At 45.4% G+C, this 20319-nt stretch overlaps 1 protein-coding gene across 1 annotated transcript; it reads right to left on the reverse strand.

Moving 5' to 3' along the window:
- Positions 1 to 5033: 5033 nt before the first annotated feature.
- Positions 5034 to 19880, reverse strand: LOC125125547 (cytochrome P450 4F3-like). Its single transcript, XM_047776725.1, has 13 exons — positions 19754 to 19880; positions 19286 to 19484; positions 15493 to 15637; positions 14384 to 14437; positions 14165 to 14292; positions 11928 to 12049; positions 10867 to 11137; positions 10113 to 10179; positions 9801 to 9930; positions 6563 to 6696; positions 6419 to 6483; positions 6179 to 6261; positions 5034 to 5765 (listed from the first exon to the last, which is right to left on the reverse strand). The coding sequence occupies exons 1-13, from the start codon at positions 19768 to 19770 to the stop codon at positions 5588 to 5590; spliced, it is 1593 nt and encodes a 530-aa protein (XP_047632681.1). The 5' UTR covers positions 19771 to 19880; the 3' UTR covers positions 5034 to 5587.
- Positions 19881 to 20319: the final 439 nt, after the last annotated feature.

Below are 20319 nucleotides of genomic sequence, written 5' to 3' on the forward strand. Positions count from 1 at the left end.
AGCACAAATGAACATTTCCACAGAAAAGCAAATCATAGACTTGGAGAAGAGACTTGTGGCTGCCGAGGGGGAGAGGGGGAGAGTAGGAGGGATTGGGAGCTTGGGGTTAATGGATGCAAACTATTGCTCTTGGAATGGATTTACAATGAGATCCTGCTGTGTAGCATTGAAAACTATGTCTAGATACTTACATCACAACACAACAATGGGAGGAAAAAGTATGTATACATGTATGTGTAACTTGGTCCCCATGCTGTACAGCAGAAAAAAATTAAAATAAATAAATAAATAAATAAATAAATAAATAAATAAATAAATAATTAAATCTTCCAACAAACAAAGTTCAGGACCAGACGGCTTCACAGGAGAATTCTACCAAACATTTAGAGAAGAACTAACACCTATCCTTCTGAAACTATTCCAAAAAAAATTGCAGAGGAAGGGACACTCCCAAACTCATCCTACGAGGCCACCATCACCCTGATACCAAAACCAGACAAAAAAAGAAAATTACAGGCCAATTTCACTGATGAAAACAAATGCAAGAATCCTCAACAAAATGTCAGCAAACTGAATCTAACAATACATTAAAAGGATTGTACATCATGATCAAGTGGGATTTATCCCAAAGATGCAAGGATTCTTCAATATCCACAAATCAATGTGATACACCACCTTAACAAAGTGAAGAATACAAATCATATGATCCTCTCAATAGATGCAGAAAAAGCCTTTGATAAAATCCAACACCCATTTCTGATAAAAACCCTTCAGAAAGTGGGCATAGAGGGAACCTACCTCAACATAATAAAGGCCATATATGACAAACCCAGAGTTAATATCATTCTCAATGGTGAAAAGATGAAAGCATTTCCACTAAGATTAGGAGCAAGAAAAGGATGACCGCTTTTGCCACTTCTATACAAGATAGTTTTGGAAGTCCTAGCCATGGCAATCAGGGAAGAAAAAGAAATAAAAGGAATCCAAATTGGAAAGAAAGAAGTAAAACTATCACTGCTGGCATATGACATGATACTATACATAGAAAATCCTTAAGATGCTGCCAGAAAAGCATTAGAGCTCACCAATGAACTTGGTAAAGTTGCAGAATACAAAATTAATACACAGAAATCAACTGCATTTCTATACACTAACAATAAAAGATCAGAAGAGAAATTAGGGAAATAATCCTACTTACCATCGCATCAAAAAAAAAAAACAATATACCTAAAGAGAAACCTACCTAAATAGAAATAAACCTACCTAAAGAGGAAAAGACCTGTACTCTGAAAACTATTAGATGCTAAGGAAAGAAGTCAAAGATGACACAAACAGATGGAAATACATATGATGCTCTTGGATTGGAAGAGTCAAAATTATCAAAATGACTATACTGCCCAAGGCAATCTACAGATTCAATGCAACCCCTATCAAATTACCAAGGACATTTTTCACAGGACTAGAACAAAATATTTTAAAGCTTGTTTGGAAGTACAAAAGACCCAGAATAGCCAAAGTAATCACGGCAAAAACAAAGATAAAGGAATCAGGCTCCTGACTTCAGACAGCACTCTTTTCAATAGCCAACACATGGAAACAACCTAAATGCCCAAATAGACAGAAGAGCAGATAAAGAAGAGGTGGTACATATACACAATGGAATATTACTCAGCCATTAAAAGGAAAGAAATAATAGCATTTGTAGCAACATGGATGGACCTAGAAGTTATCATGCTAAGTGAAGTCAGTCAGAGAGTGAGACACCAACAGTAAATGTTATCACTTACATGTGAAATCTTTAAAAATAAAAAAAGGACACAATTAACTTCTTTACGGAACAGATACTGACTCACAGACTTTGAAAAACTTATGGTTTCCAAATGAGACAGGTTGGGCGGTGGGGGATGTGCTGGGGGTTTGGGATGGAAATGCTATAAAATTTGGTTGTGATGATCATTGTACAACTATAAATGTAATACAATTCATCAAGTAATAAAAAAAATTGGGGTGCCCCTCATCAAAAAGTCTCACATAGGAGTTGCCATAGTGGTGCAGTGGTTAACAAATCCAACTAGGAACTATGAGGTTGCGGGTTGGATCCCTGGCCTTGCTCAGTGGGTTAAAGTTCCGGCATTGCTGTGAGCTGTGGTGTAGGTCACAGACGCACCTTAGATCCCACGTTGCTGTGGCTCTGGTGTAGGCCGGCAGCTATAGCTCTGATTAGACCCCTAGCCTGGGGACCTCCATATGACACAAGAAGCCGCCCTAGAAAAAGCAAAAAGACAAAAAAAAAAGTCTCACATAATAACACTGCAGGGATTCTCTAGGTGATCTGATGCACCTGGGTCTGAGACACAACTTGAAAATCACTTCCTTGGAAGGGAAGGCATGACCTCTGCAGTCATGCTGACAAAACTTATCCCAACTCGACCACTCATCAACTGAGTACCCAATGAGCTAATCTCCCCAATCCAAAAGACTTGTATAAGGATGAAGTCAGTGCTTGCCTAAAGCAGCTGAAGTGTCATTACCTTCTTCTTTTAGCTGTCTACTTCTATTAGGATCAAAAACATCAGTGTCTGTGGAATCACCAAGCATTATGTGTTGTATGAAAAGTGTTTAACAGCACCCACATCTTACATGAATGTATCTGTATCTATTGCTATGAAAATGAAATTTCTACACCAAATGTTATGTGCTAAAGAATAACTCAATTTAAAACAGAATAATTCGGAGTTCCCGTCGTGGCGCAGTGGTTAACGAATCCGACTAGGAACCGTGAGGTTGCGGGTTCGTTCCCTGCCCTTGCTCAGTGGGTTAACCATCCGGCGTTGCCGTGAGCTGTGGTGTAGGTTGCAGACGCGGCTCGGATCCCGCGTTGCTGTGGCTCTGGCGTAGGCCGATGGCTACAGCTCCGATTCAACCCCTAGCCTGGGAACCTCCATATGCCGTGGGAGCGGCCCAAGAAATAGCAACAACAACAACAACAACAATAACAACAAGAAAAGACAAAAAAAATTCAATTTATAATTGGTAGTGATGTCTCAAACAACCAAAGTGCATAAAGAAAATTCTTCAAAGTGAGACAATGTAATTATTTTCAAACATAATTGAAAAAAATAAGAATGCCTGGAATGCTTAACACTTAAAGATTTGAAAGTCCCCCAAGATGATGATTTTATGTTGTGGAAAAATGTTCACAATATAGCATTATAGGAAAACCCAGAGTAACAAGACAAATACATGATAAAATAGCATTTGGGGGGTTGAGGTACAACTCACATAACATAAAATTCACAATTTGGACTATTATAGAGTGTTCAATTCTATGCATCTAGCACATTCACAATGTTTTGCAACCACTAGCTCTATCTACTTCCAAGATATTTTCATCACCTGAAAAGAAAACCTCATACCTATGAGCAGTCACCTTCTATTTCCCCCTCTATCCTCCAGTTCCTGGATCTATTCTCTATAGGTTTATCTATTTCATTTAAATGGAATCACACAATATGTGACATTTTGTGCCTGGCTCCTTTCACCTAACACAACATTTTCAACATTCATTCACATTGTAAGATGTAACAGTGCTTTATTTCTTTATATGGCCCAGTGGTTTTTCTTGTTATGAATGTACCAAGCTCTATTTTACATCCATCTGTTAATGGATATTTGGATTGTTTCCCAAAGATCCAACTTTTGGCAAAATGTGTGTTGTGCCACTATAAACAGTTGTATACAGATTTTTGCTTGAACCCCCGTTTTCAATTCTTTGGGGCACGTACATAGGTGAGAGATGTCTAGGTTATAAGGTAATCTGAGGTTTCACTTACTGAGGAAATAGCAGGCTATTTTCCACAGTGGCTGCACCATTTATATATATTTCCAGAAGTAACATGTGAAGATTCCGATTACCCTACATCTTCACAAACACTTGTTAGTTTCCATTTCTTATATCCTTACCATCCTAGTGGGTGTGAAGTAGTATCACACTGTGGCATTGATTTGCATTTCCATAATGACTAATGATGTTAGAATCTTTTCAGGTGCTTGTTAGTCAGAAAAATAGCATTTTTAAAAGGGGATTACATATAAAAGTAATATATTTAGACGTAAATTCACATTTCTACTTGTTTTATAATTACATATAAACAAAATTTGGCAGCGTGTGTGAGAGAATATGAATGGTGATTAGTTTGACATGTTTGGGTTATGGATATAATTTTTATTTCTTTTTGTTACATGCATTTTCTTCCATGGCAAGGTGGCATTTGGGGGAATGATAAATGAAACAAAATAGAAAATGAAAAACATTTTAAATAAGGTGAAGAAAAACAAATGTGATTTTCAGCTAGAATATATTATTCATTACTCATTTCATGTCACAGGATTTCTTTCTTATTTAGTACCCAGTAAGTCCTCTGGCCCCCAACTTCTGGGCCCCTCAAAGGTTCTGAGACTAGGACTCTATACAGGACACCCTATGCACTGAATGGGGCAAGGCTTGGGGCAGCCACTGTCGTAGGTTCTGAAGGAGCAGCCCCACTCCTGCCCTCTCACTATTCCTCTCACTATTGTAGACCCACTTGACGCCCATTGCCTAGAACACCTAGGTGAAAATGAAGTACTGGCTCATGCCTCTCTGAGGGAAAAATTTTGTTTCAGTTTCTAGCTTCAGGCCATCTTCACATCAAAGCCCCTAACTATGTAACTATGGAGATTTTGAAGTTACTAAATCTTCTAAAGAGAGTTTTTTTCAATAGCAGGTTTCTACATTTCCCGAAACTTATACATAACTTTGAGGTATTTAAAACATTAAGAGTTTGAAAAAGCATGGAGTTCCCATCATGGCTCAGTGGTTAATGAATCTGATTAGGAACCATGAGGTTGTAGGTTCAATCCCTGGCCTTGCTCAGTGAGTTGAGGATCCGGCATTGCTGTGAGCTGTGGTGTAGTTTGCAGGTGCGGCTTGGATCCCACGTTGCTGTGGCTCTGACATAGGATGGTGGCTACAGCTCCGATTAGACCCCTAGCCTGGGAATCTCCATATGCCACAGGAATGGCCCTAGAAAAGGCAAAAAGACAGAAAAAAAAAGGAAGGGAGGAAATTCACCTCTATTGAGTACTGATGCTTACCAGATGTTGAGTCAGTGGTTTTACATGTGCTTGCTTTTTCAATCTCAGCAACAGCAGAAGAATAGCATGGAACTGAAGCTTAGAGACATAAAAGATTTTCTCCAAGTGAAACAGCTAGTAAATGGCAGACTGGGATGGGGACCTTGATAACACAATGGCAAGGAGTGGTGGATCCAGGGTCACCTGACCTTGAGTGCATCTAGCTCTCTGATCCACCTTCCCTAAAGAGTGGTCTTCTCCTCCTGATCCAAGATGGAGCTCCAGCTACCATATCAATATTCCCCCTCTGTCACAGTCCTCCACACTCACAGCTACATCCATCTGCCTGGCCAAAGCACCCCCCACTGGTTGTCTTTGGGTTCAGGCAGGGGGGCAGCACAATTTTATTCTTAGGATTCTGCTAAGTGAGGTGTGTAGGGTCAGGATGGATCCCAGGCCAGGAGGTGGTAGGTCATTGCTGGCCAGTGCTCAGAGGCTCCAGTTGCAGCCAAAGTCCACCCTCCGCCCGCAGGATCAGCTCTGGTTTCCTGCGTGGCTCCTCCTTGTCTGGCAGGACACGGAAACGCAGCAGCGTGAGTGCCAGGACCACCTTCATCTCAGTCATGGCGAACGTCTGCCCAATGCAGTTCCTGTGGCCAGGAGTGGGGTATGACTGCAACTGGGAGCCTTATCCCAGCCCCACTCACCCATAAAATTGTCCACAATCCCCATTCCCACCTAGAGTGATAGAGAAGGCTCACCGCTTCTCAGACTCTCACATGGGCTTGCATAGCCCCTGAGTCTGGCCCAGACTCCAGTCCCCAACTCAGACCTTCAGACAGGGGAACAGGGGATCTCAGCATACTGAGGACCCCTCTGTGGGCCCACCCCTATTCCCTAGACCCTTACCCATAACCCTCAGAGAGAGAAGAGGGGAGGACAGCCAGAACTTTGACCACCTTCAATTTTCTCTCTTCCCTGCCCCCACAGTCATGCTTGGAATCTCTGTCCCAGATCCCCGTCCCACTACCCCATCTCCACCTCAGATGCTTACTTCCCTCACCTGGGCCCTGCTGAGAAGGGGATAAAAGCCAGAGGTGATCTCCCCTTGATGTTTTCTGGGTCGAAGCGGAAGGGATCATAGACCTGAGGGCAAAGCCAAGACACTAGCTGGCCTTGGAGAGGCAGAGATGTTTATCGTGGGTGGAGGTGATGTCTGATATGCCAAATCAGAACCCTATGCCCCCCCCACCAGGTCCCCTAAAGGGAGTGGACAAGGATTGGGGCGGGGGGAGAGAAACACCTCAGGATCTGGCCACACTGATGGATTGTGGTGGGTCCCAAAAATACTGATGAGGCAGATAACACCTGTGGGAGAGGAGGGGCCAGTCAGGACTAGTTCCTCCTTGCCTGTTCAGCCCCTCTTTCTGACCAGCATGTTGTGCACCTTTGGGGATGATCCGGCCATCTGGGAGCACAGTGTCCTGGGTACAGCGACGGGAGATGACAGTGACTGGAGGATGCAACCGCAGACTCTCCTTGATGCACATGGTCAGGAAGGGCAGCTGTGCCAGGTCATCCCTGAGGAAACCCCATAACAATTATCCAGGGAGTAAAAACACATACACACACACCCAACCCTCCTCTTACCCATAAGACCCTCTCTCCCTGTAATGAAAACATAGATCAAATATCTCCAAATTCATTAAGCCTTATACATTAAATTTGCACAGCTTTTTCTTTATCTATCATACCTCAATAAAATGGCTCTTTAAATGAAATAAAGAAAAGCAATAGGACACAGCACCAGACAAAATTTAGCCAGATATTTTTGAAGCTTTTCTGAGCAAAACAAGCCAAAGACAACCATTAAAATGTTTACAATGGACTCGGAAACAGACACGGTTGCCAAGGGGTGGGGGAGGGAGTGGAATGGACTGGGAATTTGGGGTTAATAGATGCAAACTATTGCCTTTGGAATGGATAAGCAATGAGATCCTGCTGTATAGCACTGGGAACTATGTCTAGTCATTTAGGATGGAGCATGATAATGGGAGAAAAAGGAATGTATATGTGTATATGTGACTGGGTCACCTTGCTATACAGTAGAAAAGTGACAAAACACTGTAAATCAGCTATAATGGAAAAAAATTAAAATCATTAAATAAAAAATAAATTTTAAAATGTTTACAAACTTACATAAAAATAAAATATTCTTTATAGTGAGACAGTACAATCAAAAGGCAAATGAGGAGTTCCTGTCGTGGTGCAGTGGTTAACGAATCCGACTAGGAACCATGAGGTTGCGGGTTCGGTCCCTGCCCTTGCTCGGTGGGTTAACGATCCGGCGTTGCCGTGAGCTGTGGTGTAGGTTGCAGATGCGGCTCAGATCCCACGTTGCTGTGGCTCTGGTGTAGGCCGGTGGCTACAGCTCTGATTCGACCCCTAGCCTGGGAATCTCCACATGCCGCGGGAGCGGCCCAAGAAATAGCAAAAAGACCAAAAAATAAAAAAATAAAAATAAATAAAAAAATTTAAAAAAAGGCAAATGAGTAAGAAAAAAATAGATTCAGTGTTCACTCTTATTTATTATGGCACTAGATATAACTAGCTAAGGCAATTAGATGGAGGAGGAAAGTAATGTCCTTTGTTTTTGGTTTTGGGGGTTTTCTTGGGTTTTCATTTTTGTTCTTGTTTTTGGCTCTGCTTTCAGTATAAAAAAGATCCCCAGCCCAGGGCTTGAACTCTCACCACAGCAGAGACCCCAGCCACTGAAGTAACAATGCCAGATCTTTAACCCACTGTGCCACCAGAGAACTCCAAGAGTAGAGTTCTTTGAATTGTGGGGGTAAATGTGTCATTTTTGGCAGATTGCGATTTTGTACTTAGAAAAGAAGAGAATTCCCTGGGAAACGTTTATAAACGTTGAAAATAAGATGCTTTAAGGGTGCTGAATTCTTTTCCTTAAATATCCTTTTTGTGTGATGATTTAAATTTGTTATAGCTGATACAGTTAACTAGGTCAAAATTGGAACACAAATTTTTATAAAACACTACCACTATGGCCCAATAGCACTCACATACTCTTCTCAGAGTTTGCCTTGTGATTATTCATTATGTATCCTTCTAGAGATAATTTTTTGAAGTAAAAATTTATATTTAGCATTATATATACTATATACACTATTCTGTATCTTTTTTCATGTAACGATGTATCAATATCTTGTATATCTCCTGAGACTGTGTCAAGACTAGCCCCTTCACTACACTGGTGCTATAAAGTCATTTCCCATGATTTCCTCCAGAGCCTTTAAGACTCCTTAATTTTTTATTAAATCTTTGACTCGTGTGGGTATTATTTTCTTAGAATACATGAGAAGCGGGTTGAATTAACCTTTTCCCTCTATTTCCCCAGTTGTTCCAAGAGCATTTATTAAGCAATCTTTATTTTTCCTGTTAATGTGAGACTGCATATTTAGCATTTACTATGTTCGCTGGGCAAGAAATTTACAACCGTAAATTATTAGGTTTTTTGGTTAGAGATAACAATCCATAAGGATGATAAAATAAAAACTGATGATGATGATATAAAATACTTGGATTAAAATTAGCAAGAAACGTGAACATCTATATACAAATGAACTTATAAATGTTTCCCAAACCAGATAGAATACATCACTCGGCATAGCAAAAAACAGTACCTAAGAGTTAATTTTTAAAATGTGCATAAGAATGCTACACTAAAATTTGAGACTCTATTAAAAACCTAAAGATGATTTTAATGTCCAAAATTGGATATCCATTCAACACACTGTGATAGTGCATGTTAAAATATGAAGTAGTCTGTGTTCCACAAGCCAATCATATATTCAAGTCAATCTCCTCCCTCCTCTCTCTCTCTCTCTCCCTCTCCCTGCCCCCTCTCCCCCATCTCTTCATTTTTACCCAGATGTCTTCTAGATCTAACCACACCTCAAATGCACCCAAATATCCACTGATTATCATTCACAGTCTCAGCTGAGGCATTTTTTTCCACCCTTGACACTCTCTCTTCCTCCAAACCCCATCCCTGCCCATGTACACTGGTTGTATGTACCCTGGAACTATTCAGGCTGGAAGCTCCTGGAAGGCCAAGGCTAAGTCCAAGTCCTTCCTGAGTCTCTGGGACACAAAATGGGTCTGGGAAGAATTGGAGATGGCATAAAATTGGGGATAGGAAGAGAGTGTGGCTGTGTTTCCTGAAAAGGGACAGTATGGATGGAGCTGCAGGTGTTTCAGGAAAGGAGTTGAATGACTTTAATCCCCATGTATTCCCTGTGAGTCCTGGATAAATAATTTGAGGAACTAGGAGGAAGGAGATGAGCAAACACTTGAGGAGTGAAGATGTTTGAAAATGTGAATTCAGAGAGAAAAGCAACAGAGTTGAAGGGAAGTTCACTTACTGAATATGTGCTGAGTAGCAGCACCTACCTTTGAATTGTCACTAATTCTCTCAAAAGTCCAGGTCTTTCTGTCCCAAAGGCCTGCAAATTTCCCTTGCTATCTATGCTGGGTACAAGACCCTGCCTCTGGGCTCTACTCTTATTCCCACTAAGCAATAATGACAGAATTAAAAAAAAAAGATTTTCTTTCTTCCCCAGCCAATGAGAAGGGCTTAGCAAAAGGTCACGAGGACCTGTACTCACCATTCAATCTCTTTAGGCTCACGGTCCCTCAGGAGCTCATGCACCTCCTGCCGGCAGTGCTCCTGGTATTCTGGGTGCTTTGCCAAGTTGTACAGGACCCAGGAGAGGCCACTGGCTGTGGTGTCATGGCCTGAGAAGCAGCGAGACAGGCTTAGGTCTCTGGGCTACTTCAGCACCAGAGGGTGGACAGCATCCTCCCAGTAAGGCCCATGGGTAGGAACAGAAGGGATGGACTGGTCCAGGGCCTACTTGCCACATCCCTGGGATGAAGAGACCCTTGTGCTCTCTATAGTCGCACACTGGGACCCTTACCCCCAAACATGATAGTGTCAGCTTCAGCTCGGATATCTTCATCTGACAATCTCTTCCCATCTTCATCCTGGAAAGAAAGCAAGATCCCCAGAATCACATCAACTCTGAGAGCCCTCGAGCCTAAACTAAGACAATCTCTGAAGCTCCATTATCCATCCAGAAATCCAAGCCCACCCTAAATTCCTAGACCTCCCTTGCTCACTACCATCAAAAGGCCCCACTCCACAGGCCAACTCCATGACCTCCTTGCCTCCTATGTTGTCTCTGGTGAAAGGAATTCATGGCCCATAAATATTTGCATGTGTCTACATAATGAGGGATTTCTGAGAAAAAATGTGCTGGCAATCTGGGTTACAGGATAACTGGATGGCAACTTGCTTTGGAAGCTAAAGATTGAGCATTGCCCCAAAGACATTTGCTCACAGAGTAGGAGAGCAAATCCAGAGATTCCTTAGCTTAATAAGTGGGCTGTTCTGATACAGGGTCCCAGATATATACACACAGGTATATACAGTCTACCTCCGTGTTAAACTTATTAACTTGTACATACAACCTCAGGCCCTCCAAAGTTTCAGACTTAGCAGTCTCCTTCAGGCTGCATTCCACTCATCTATCTCTAGAACTTATCCCAGACCCATCTCTCCCTTCCCCAAATACCTTCCATGGCTCCTAATACCCTCTGCATCAAGTCCAAGCTCTTTGATAAGGTCACAGTCCATTCTACCTCCTGATCTCAGATCCCAAAGAAGCCCACCTTGGTCAGCAGGAGCACATCAATGAAGTCCAAAGTTTTAGCCTTAGCCTTGGCCTTGAGGAAGTCATCAATACCCTCTTTGGGGAGGGTGCGGCGTCGCTCCTGGATGACGGCATCTGTGAAGTCGTGCACTAGGTGGCAGGCCTTATGGAAGCGCCACCCATCAGGGGTGAGGTAGTACAGGAAGTCCAGGTGCAGGAAGATCTGCTGGTGCCGTTTTGCCACAAGGGCACTGAGCTCCAAGATGGCAGCAATATAGTGACTGGGCTTCCTGCAGGATGAGATCATGAAGGGTAGGAACAACTAAAACACCTGAAGCCCAAAGCCAGGAGCTACCTCCCATCAGGAAACTGAGTGCCTAAGAACACATGGCCCAGATACACATTTGAGATGAGCCAGGAGATGTGATTTTCCAGACACTTCTCTCCTTAAATTCCATCTCTGTGAGCTGCCTCCATGCCCCATGTACCCAGAGCACCTCTTAGATATCATGCTTCTCTCCTCCCTCTCTTTTACACTCTGTATCTGCCCCTTCTCCTTCCCAAAATAGTCCTCTTAGCTCAGACCTTATCCTCTCTCAACTAGTCCATGAGTCTAGCCTCTTCCTGAGTCTCATTACACCCAATGTTAACACTAATCAATGTCTATATAACAGTTGAACTTGTCTCAAGTCAGATACACAAGCTCAGTGTTGACCAAGTCCCTCATCTACTCAAACATCTCCCATAGCTCTCTGGAAAACTCAGGATAAAGTTCATATGCTCTTTGTCTGGCTTCAGAGTGTCCTTAAGAATAACGCTGGCCACTCCTCCAAACTTATTGCCAATGCATCTCCTCACTATTGCACCCATTTTTCTCACATATAGCCTCCTGGCCTTTATCAAACTGTTCTACCTACCTGAAAGGATTTCTCCTTCTCTTTCCTCTTCCTGTATTTCAGTATCAAGCTCTGACTCACTTCTTCCAGGAAGGCCATTCAGATTGCCCTCCTCAGTCCTACCTCCTCCAGTTACAGCCTTGGTTTTATGACTCACGTTTCCAGGCCCTAGGCTGAGACTTACTCCTGGCAATTGCTGTGAAAACTGAAGACACATTTCAGTAGACTGTCTAGGGTCATGAGGCTGATGTGTTCAAACATGTCCAGACGGGTGTGGCCCTCTGTGACCAGGTGCTGCCACTTGGCCTGAATAGAGAAGAGTCAGAGCTGGGGATTAGTACTGCCTCCCCTGAGCCCCTCCCCAAACCCAAACACCAAGACACGCCCCCAAGAACCTGTCTCCAGGCACCCAGGGAGGACCAGCCTTGGATGGGAATGAACTCTTGTTACTATTAGGACAGGAAGTCCCCATGGCTGGGAGCCAGAAGATTTAAATCTTTGTTCTGCCTCCTACATTCTGTGTATCCTTGGTCAACTTGTTGCCTAAAGTAAGGGCACAACAAATACTAGCTTTCATCATCTTCATTGTTATAAACTGATTAGAAAAATATTCCTTATGTTGAGAGAGATAGTCCTCCATGGGCCCTGAGTACCCTTGCACTTTTTGCAGGGTATGCAGAAAAAATTGCAAGGTCCTGGTATTCCTTCAATGGTCCATTTCTCAGAGCTATGTTTGCAGCAAAGAACCGTGAGGAGGGATAAGGATGTTATATCTCCCCCTAGACAAATATCAGGCTTGCTTCTAGTTGAGATAAAAGACATAATGTCCTTTAACCTAGTAATTCCCACAATGTAGTACAACATACTGCATGAGCAGCATCTATCAAGGCCCATCTATGATATCATCATGGGATTTTGTGACTTGGAGGAAGAATGCAAACCAACAAGAAGCACATGCTGTTTACAATGCCAAGAGTAATAAACTGTCCTTTTCTGACCCAGGAGTTTCATGTCTTCTCACAGAATCCACAAAACAGTAACAAGACCCTTGTAGGCTTGTGAGTACGGAAAAATCCCAGCCCCTTCACAAAGTCCTTACCTCCAAATCTTCCCTTCCCTATATATATATATATATATATCCAAATCCTATGCACTGTGATTTTTTGCAACTTCTATTAGGAAACGGAGCCTATTTCATCAACTCTTGATTCTGAGCTGGGCTTGGACTTGATTTGGCCACTAGAGTGGTCAATCTAGATAGAGTGAAAATGATAAGGTGATCATCCCAAACCTGGATCCCAAGAGGTGTTGCAGGTTCCTCTCAGTCTGTTGGAACTGAGCCTTGCCATGTGAACAAGCCTGAGATGACTTCTGGAGGAAAGGAAGTCCCAGGCCCCGGCTGAGGCCATGCTAGATCAGGTGCAGCCATCTAAGCCCAAAACTATTAAGAGTACTGACCCTAACACAGCAAAACTTCCTATTTGTGTGATCAGGCCACCCAAGATGGCTGTCCTCTTACTCTCTGTACCTCCCCTGTTTGACCGGTTCCTGTTTCACCTACACCCTATTCATGTCCTATTCACATGACTGAACTTTCATCTTAATTATAGAGCCTAATCAGTAAATGCCTATGTACTTGCCCCCAGCCCAGATAGTGAGAGTTCTAATCTTCAGATCAGAACATCCCTACCATGATAGCTTATCAAAGGAGTAGTGAGGGGCAAACTCCTCATCCAGTTTCTCTGGTGACCAATGACCCAGTCTCCCTCCCCCGTAACTGGTAAACTCACTCTCCTACCCCAAACCCCCAGTAGTAAAAACTTCCTCCATATCCTGCCCACCCTCTGCTTGGTGGGGTGTGGTGTTGCTCCAGGATCTTCAAACAGAAAAAAATCCCCCCTGTCCTTTAAACAACTGATGTCTCGGTTCCTGATTCTAGGCTCTTTCTTCTGGATTGAGGGTTGCCAGCCTGTGTGGTGCAGCCCAATGCTATCCAAACACAGCTGATCATAGATATGAGTGACCCCATCCATATCCAGTAGAACCACCAACTCATTCTAGACTTGTTGTCAATATTAAACCCTTATTGTTTTGAAGTGATTTGTTACTCAGGAATAACTACTACACAGTGTTCATCATCATCATCATCAACTGTTTCACAAGATTCCAAGGCTTCTGTGAGGAAAATGTAGAAACTAATACTTTCTGAGCACCTACTATGGGCCAGAGATATGACCCCATTATATCATCTTGTCTGTCCTACAAAGCAGGGATCACATTATCCTCATTATACAGCCCAGAAAACTGAGGCTCACAAAGGAAGAGCAATGGCCTCAAGACACCCAGATTTCCAGACAACATGTCTCTGAGTCCTCCTCGTCCCCAAGGCTCCAGCTGGGACTCTGGGTTCAAGAGACTCACATGCATGACATTCACGCTGTCACTGAAATTCTTCGTATAGAGCTTCAGGATGTTGAAGTGGAAGGCAGGTGTCAGCATGCGACGGTGGCTGCTCCACTTGTCACCAGCACTCAGCAGGAGCCCATCTCCTGAAGAGACAGCCATGAGGAGTAGTCAAGAGCTGCGCTTCCCCTGGGCCCCCAAGGTTGTCCTCAATCCCCTTCATTCCCAGTTACTCACCCAGCCAGGGCTTCAGAAAGTCATAGAAGACTGAGGCCTTGGGTGCAATGGCAGCTGACATGAATGAGGGCCATCAGGGCCAAGGAGATGAAGAGGGGAGGACTTTTGGTGGAGGGTGGGGGCTTCCAGCCAGGAATCTGCATTCCCCCTCCAAGCCCAGCATGGCAGGCATGGGGCCAAGAGCAAAGAAAGGTGAGAAGAAGAGGGAATTGAGGGTGGGGGGAGAACCAGACAAGGCTGCACACAGAATAGAGCCCATAGACATAACCCTATGCGCTTAGACTCACCCAGCATGACACAGCAGACCACAACATGCCTTGGAATGGCTCCTACACAATCCAACACGTTCTAAATCCCCAAGCATAGTGCAGCACTGTACAAAATGCTTCTGCAAGGACCTAGGACACTGCATATGCCCCAGGACTCAAACATCTCCTGAGACATCTCATTGACCAAATGTGTTTTGTCCTGACAAGGTCCCAACATGCATGACAAAACCTTACATGACACGAGATTCTCTGGCATGGACTTGAAGGCAATCTAACATGACCTCAGGGTGCCCCAGATGGGCCTCAGACAGGACTTCAATACACAAACATGAACCAGGTACGACCCAGAGATACTCTAAGGCCTGAATCAGGTAAGACTCACATAATGTCCCAGGCATTTCTCAGAGTCACACTGAGTGCCACACCTCAGTGACCAAACATGGCCTAGACATGACCAGCAGAAAAAGAAGACAATTTCAATGGCATCTCAGATAAGAACTAGACAGACACTGACATGCCTCAAACACACACAGCTGATGCCCGGACATAACTGAGACCATCTCCATTTGATCCCAGGTGTAAATATATGTCAGGGGTCACCAGGTATAACATATAAGAGGAATAACCAGAATCCAGGTAGAAATATAAACTTGACCAGATATGACCACACAACAGACATCACACAGACATGACTAGAGGTAAGGCAGGTGAGAGTCAACATGAGAGAGAAGCAGGAACATCTCTGCCACAGTCCCCCTCTGCCTGCACCCTGGTCACTTGCCCAGCTGGAGGCAGCACAGAGACCATGGAAGCAGGCAACCTCGGCCATGGGGTGCCTACCTGGAGCAAAGAGCACAGGCTTGATGCAGGTGGGGTGGAAGATGCGGATGACTGCATGCCAGGGTCCCACCCACCAGCAGCACACATCCCCATAGGTGCTGGCCAGCTCCTGTGTATACAGGAGACCCTCCTCTGAGCTCTGAATCTGGAGAGGAACAAAAAGGACCCAGGTGACACTCTTCTAGGCTGCCAGAGAAAAGGACTGGCATGAAGTGATCCAGACCTGACCCATGAATTACCCACAACAAGCTGCTTTCTGTCTTCAGCCTCCTTCTGGGCCACCTTCCCTCACCCTCCATACACAACAATTTGGGTCCCTTGGTTACAAGGATAGAAAAGGGTCTCTCCCTGTTTGGATCCTAAACACCATGTTCTCCTGACTTTTTTTCCATCCCCATATTCCAAATAAGGAAACTGAGGCTCTGGATGATGAAGTCACTTGTCCACTATCTCCCACATAAGCAAGCCTAAGACATGAGCCCAGGTCTGTATGAATCCAGGGCCTGAGTTCTTAACAATCAAACTACTCTGAGCCCTCAAACAACAGCTCTGATGACCCTATGCTTGCTGAGACTGGGCACTCAGATTCTCAGAGACTCGGGAAACAGTCCAGTGACCCAGGTGAGGCAAATGAAAAGGAATCCAGCAACTCTTACTGGAACTTTTGTGAATGAGCTCACTTTTCCATGGGGGTCAATCTTCTAGGATTCATCTTTACGGGGATAAGAGTGAAGCTATCACAGATTAACACGGAACTGAAAAACAATGACTAATTTCTGATGACTGGTTGTTTGAGACCTGGATCCAGCTGTGCCTAGAGACAAAATTCCTTGGACCGGACAGTCAATCAATCCCCTTTCTTCCTTAGACCACACAGGGTTGCATTTCCACCATTAACAGCTGAAAGAGACTTCAGCAGACAGAGAGCGCCAGAAACCTTCCCAGAGGCATCCAACATTTTGGTGTTGGAGCCAAGATCTCTGATAGATGCTGCCCACTCCTCTGCTTTCCTGGTTTGTCTGGGAATTGGAGGGAAAAGGAGGGGAGCCAGGATGGGGTGGAGTCTCCTCAGGGAGATTCCTGAGGCTTGGAAGAAGAGGGCACTGAACTAGAAGTGGTTGAGCCACAGGATATGGTAAAAGAAGTCGACCCCTCAGAGAGGTGGATGTCATGAAAATAGCAGCCCAGACCCTCCACCAGCCACAAGCCTTTCTTGCTCTGTGCCTGGGGGATGGGTGGGACTGAGGGCATGCCTGATAGGGGGCCTGGAATGCTGTCAATTACTCTACCCTCTGATTTAAAAAATTTTTGTTCATTATTCCAGACCCAATTCCACCAATTCCTCCTCTAGGAAGCCTTCTAGCATACCATAGCAGATAAAGTTGCTTCAGTCTGATTTGCCACATCTCATCTTCTTCTGGCCAATTTCTGACCACACTAGGGCAGGGATCTCTCTATCCACCTTTGTCTCTTCAAGACGGGGGGGGGAGGAAGTCTTTCACCCAGGACACCAGGTTATAGTGCAGACAGGAGTGGAGTGAGAAAAGGGAAATGAAACAGGGGTTGAATACATGAGAAAGATGGCTGAAAGAGAAGAGGTGAAGAGGGGCTGTATGAGTCCTGGAGGGGCCAGATAGAAGTGTCAGGGAGGGGCTGGAAGCCATCAGATGTGCTGCTGCACTCACCACCACAAGTTCTGCATGGGTACCTGAGGTATTGTCCATAGTCTGGATCAAGTCAGGGTGGCACAAAATGATGAGGGGGTGATGGGGCCCATCCAGATCATAAATCACTCAGGGTAGTTGGCCACCAGCTGAGTTAAGCTCCTCAGGCCTTGCTCTGGCTGGTGTGGGGGGGCTTGTAAGCAAGACAAGGGCCACAACTCCCCAGAAGGATTCCCTACAGTGGACAGAGTGTAGGAATCTGCACAAGTGGAGGGAAAATCTCTGCTTTCTCCTGCTCCTTCCCTTGGGGGAAGGGAGGATCCTGGAGCCTCTCCAAGTCCCAAAAGTGCATCGCAGGGTACAGGGAGAAGAAACCCTCTCTGCCCACAGTGAAGCTGACCTTGGCTGAAGAAGACAGATTTTTCTCCTCCAGGGAGTGGTTCATGCCCCTGGGGCATCCCAGGGAGGAAATCCCTATGAGGGAAGTTTGTGGAGTTTGTGGGTAAGATGGTTGCTCTGGACTTGTCCCTGGGTTTTGTCCCCAAATCCTGTCTTTTTCTGGTCACTCCACACAACTAGAACATGCATGCTCAAGGTTCTGCAGACCTGGGACCTTCCAGTCCCAGCAGACCCCAAGGGGCATAGTGAAGTATGCCCATCAATCAGGACAGCAACTCTGACACATGAACTCCCTCTGCTGGCCAGGTTCTGTGCAGATACATCTTGTCTATTAATTGCTCCATAACCTATGGACCTGTCACTCAGTTGTGCATTCACAAATGAAGAAACTGAAGCTATAGTCCCCAAAAGTGAGAGGAGGGAAGGTCCCCTCCTGGTGAAACATTCTCCCCCTCTTAATACCCCATTCAAGCCTGACAAATACTCCCAGGTGCTCTGGGAAGCTGAATATAAGTCATATTCACCTTTGTGACTCAGTCCCCTCTCCCCAAGGACACCAAGGTGAGGATTCAAAGCATTTGATGAGATTGGTCCAGAGAGGGAGAGTGAGTCAGCTGAGGTCACACAGCAAGAGGAGCTGGGGGGAGGAAAACTTCCAAGACCAGTCCCCTCAGGCAAGCCCTTGGAGAGGAAGGCAGAACAACAGCAAATTTGTAACTTTCCTGCTGCCTACAAGGCTCACTGAGGCCATTTCAAGACCCTGAGTCTCAGGAAGTCTTCACAGTGAGTTCAGCATGCCCCCATTCTGAACTTTGCAGTAACAAACACGAAAATTGCAGTAAGTCCTTTCCCAAGTTGTAGTTCTCCTCCCAGGCAGGAAAGGAAAGCTGTGCTCCTCTCTCAACAGCACTGGGAGATGGGAGGAGCTGGAAACCCATTCCTTTGACCTTGACGGAGGGAGGTGATAGCAAGTTCATTACCTAGGTCATGAATCATTTATTTTGAGTGCCTACCATACACCAGCCCTGGACTGGACACTGTACTGTCTGCTCCCCAGAACTATCCTCAAATGGGAAAGACGGTCAATAAGTCATTGGACAGTTAGCTATTTATTTAATCATGAGCAGGGCCAAGTCCAAGGTCAAGGTCTGGGGCACAAGGCCCACGGGGGTAAGAGGGGGTGGCAGAAGGTCTAAGGAAACTTCTGAAAGGGGAAGTGAGGGGCCAACTTCACCCAGATTGGGCAATGGGCCCGTTGGGACATCTAGGGGGAAGGGGAGTAAGAGAAGAGGAAGGGGCTCAGGATGGGGAGGGAGTAGGGAGCTATGACCCTATAGACAGCTGGCTAATTCCTGTGGGGAAGCTGTAGCCCAGAATGAGAAGACCCAAGGAAAAGGGCTGCTTGCAGAAGGCACCCTGGACACTGCCCTTGAGGAGGACTCAAGGCCATCATGGAGACTGGAAAGGCTGGGGGACTAGGCTCTGTGCAGCCTGGCCTCAGATATGTGTGGAACAGGCAGGAAATAGACCTAGAAACAGACTAGGGGTGAAAGGACAGGATGTGGGAAAAGCCTGGGATGGTAGAGCAGAGGAATAAATGAGTGAAACAAGAGGGAGCTCTTTGGCCTCCCTCATTCTCTGCTGTACCAGACCCCAGCCCAACTCCTGGGATTCATTCTTGAAGTCCATCCACCCTGACCCCACAGAAAAATCCTGCTGCCCACACTCACCAGGCCCAGGTGACCCAAGAACCAGTTCCGTTTTGGAGGCTGCGGGAAACCTCGGAGGCGGCGAGCATTGTCATAGGAGGTGTAGGTCCAGACCAGGACTTGGACCAGGAGCCAGGAGGCCCCAACCAGCAGCAGGAGAAGCCATGGTGAGGCTGCCATGAGCCACATTCCCATCTTGTACAGACTCAGCTGTAGCATCCTGCAGGGCAAACAGGATGCAGGATGGAGAGTGAGTTCCTGAGACCTGAGCAAAGGGCCTTGAGGGTGAGCTCTGAGGCAGAGACAGATAGAAGGAGAGGAGCAAGGGGATGAGGTGGGGGGATGGTGCTGGGCATGGAGCAAGAAGCGCTCAGAGATGGGAAAACATGGGTTCAGAGAGGGGAGGTAGACCCAGGGAAATCCAGAGGCAAAGGGAGAAAAAGACAGAGAGACAGAGACAGAAAGGGACAGAGAGGGAGACTTAGTTACCCATGGTGTCCACTCATCTCCTAGGCCAGCTCATTCCCTGGAGCCACCCTGCCTTGGGCAGTGTCCTCCCCTAGCCTAGGCCAGGACCCCAAGCCCCTTGACCCCCAGCCTGTCACCTTCTGTCAAGAGTGGCTTGTCCCACACAACTTCTTTCCCCTCCTCCTGGAAAGTCTGCCCCTGTCCTCTGACCTAGGGGAAGCTACCAGGGGCCCAGACAAGTCAGCCAATCCCCACAGCCCCATTAACTCCTCCCTACCTGGAAGTTGCCCAAATGGGGTGGGGGAGGCAACAGTGTCACTGAGAGAGAACTAGAGCAGGAACAGCAGCCACCACACCAGCATGTCCCAACATAAGTCACTGAAGCTTTTTAAGCCCTTTAAGTACATTAACCCCTTTTTTCTCCATTTTACAGATAAGGAAATTGAGACTGAAGAGTGACTCACCCAAAGTCACACAGCTGTGCCCCATGCTTCACACTGGGTACTCTGAACCCCTAAGCTCTTCTCCTTCCATATCTATAAAGAGACATTTAATTAGTACTACCTCTCAATGGTGGGAATCATTAA

Source organism: Phacochoerus africanus, chromosome 4 (assembly GCF_016906955.1).
Source record: "Phacochoerus africanus isolate WHEZ1 chromosome 4, ROS_Pafr_v1, whole genome shotgun sequence".
Classification (NCBI taxonomy): Eukaryota; Metazoa; Chordata; class Mammalia; order Artiodactyla; family Suidae; genus Phacochoerus; species Phacochoerus africanus.

What these genes read in the sequence shown, in the direction of transcription:
- LOC125125547 (XM_047776725.1), bottom strand. An exon ending in TGGCCGGATCATCCCCAAAG is followed by an intron (nt 6,484 to 6,562) that starts GTGCACAACATG and finishes CCTCTCCCACAG; the next exon opens with GTGTTATCTGCCTCATCAGT. An exon ending in CAGTGTGGCCAGATCCTGAG is followed by an intron (nt 6,262 to 6,418) that starts GTGTTTCTCTCC and finishes CTTTGCCCTCAG; the next exon opens with GTCTATGATCCCTTCCGCTT.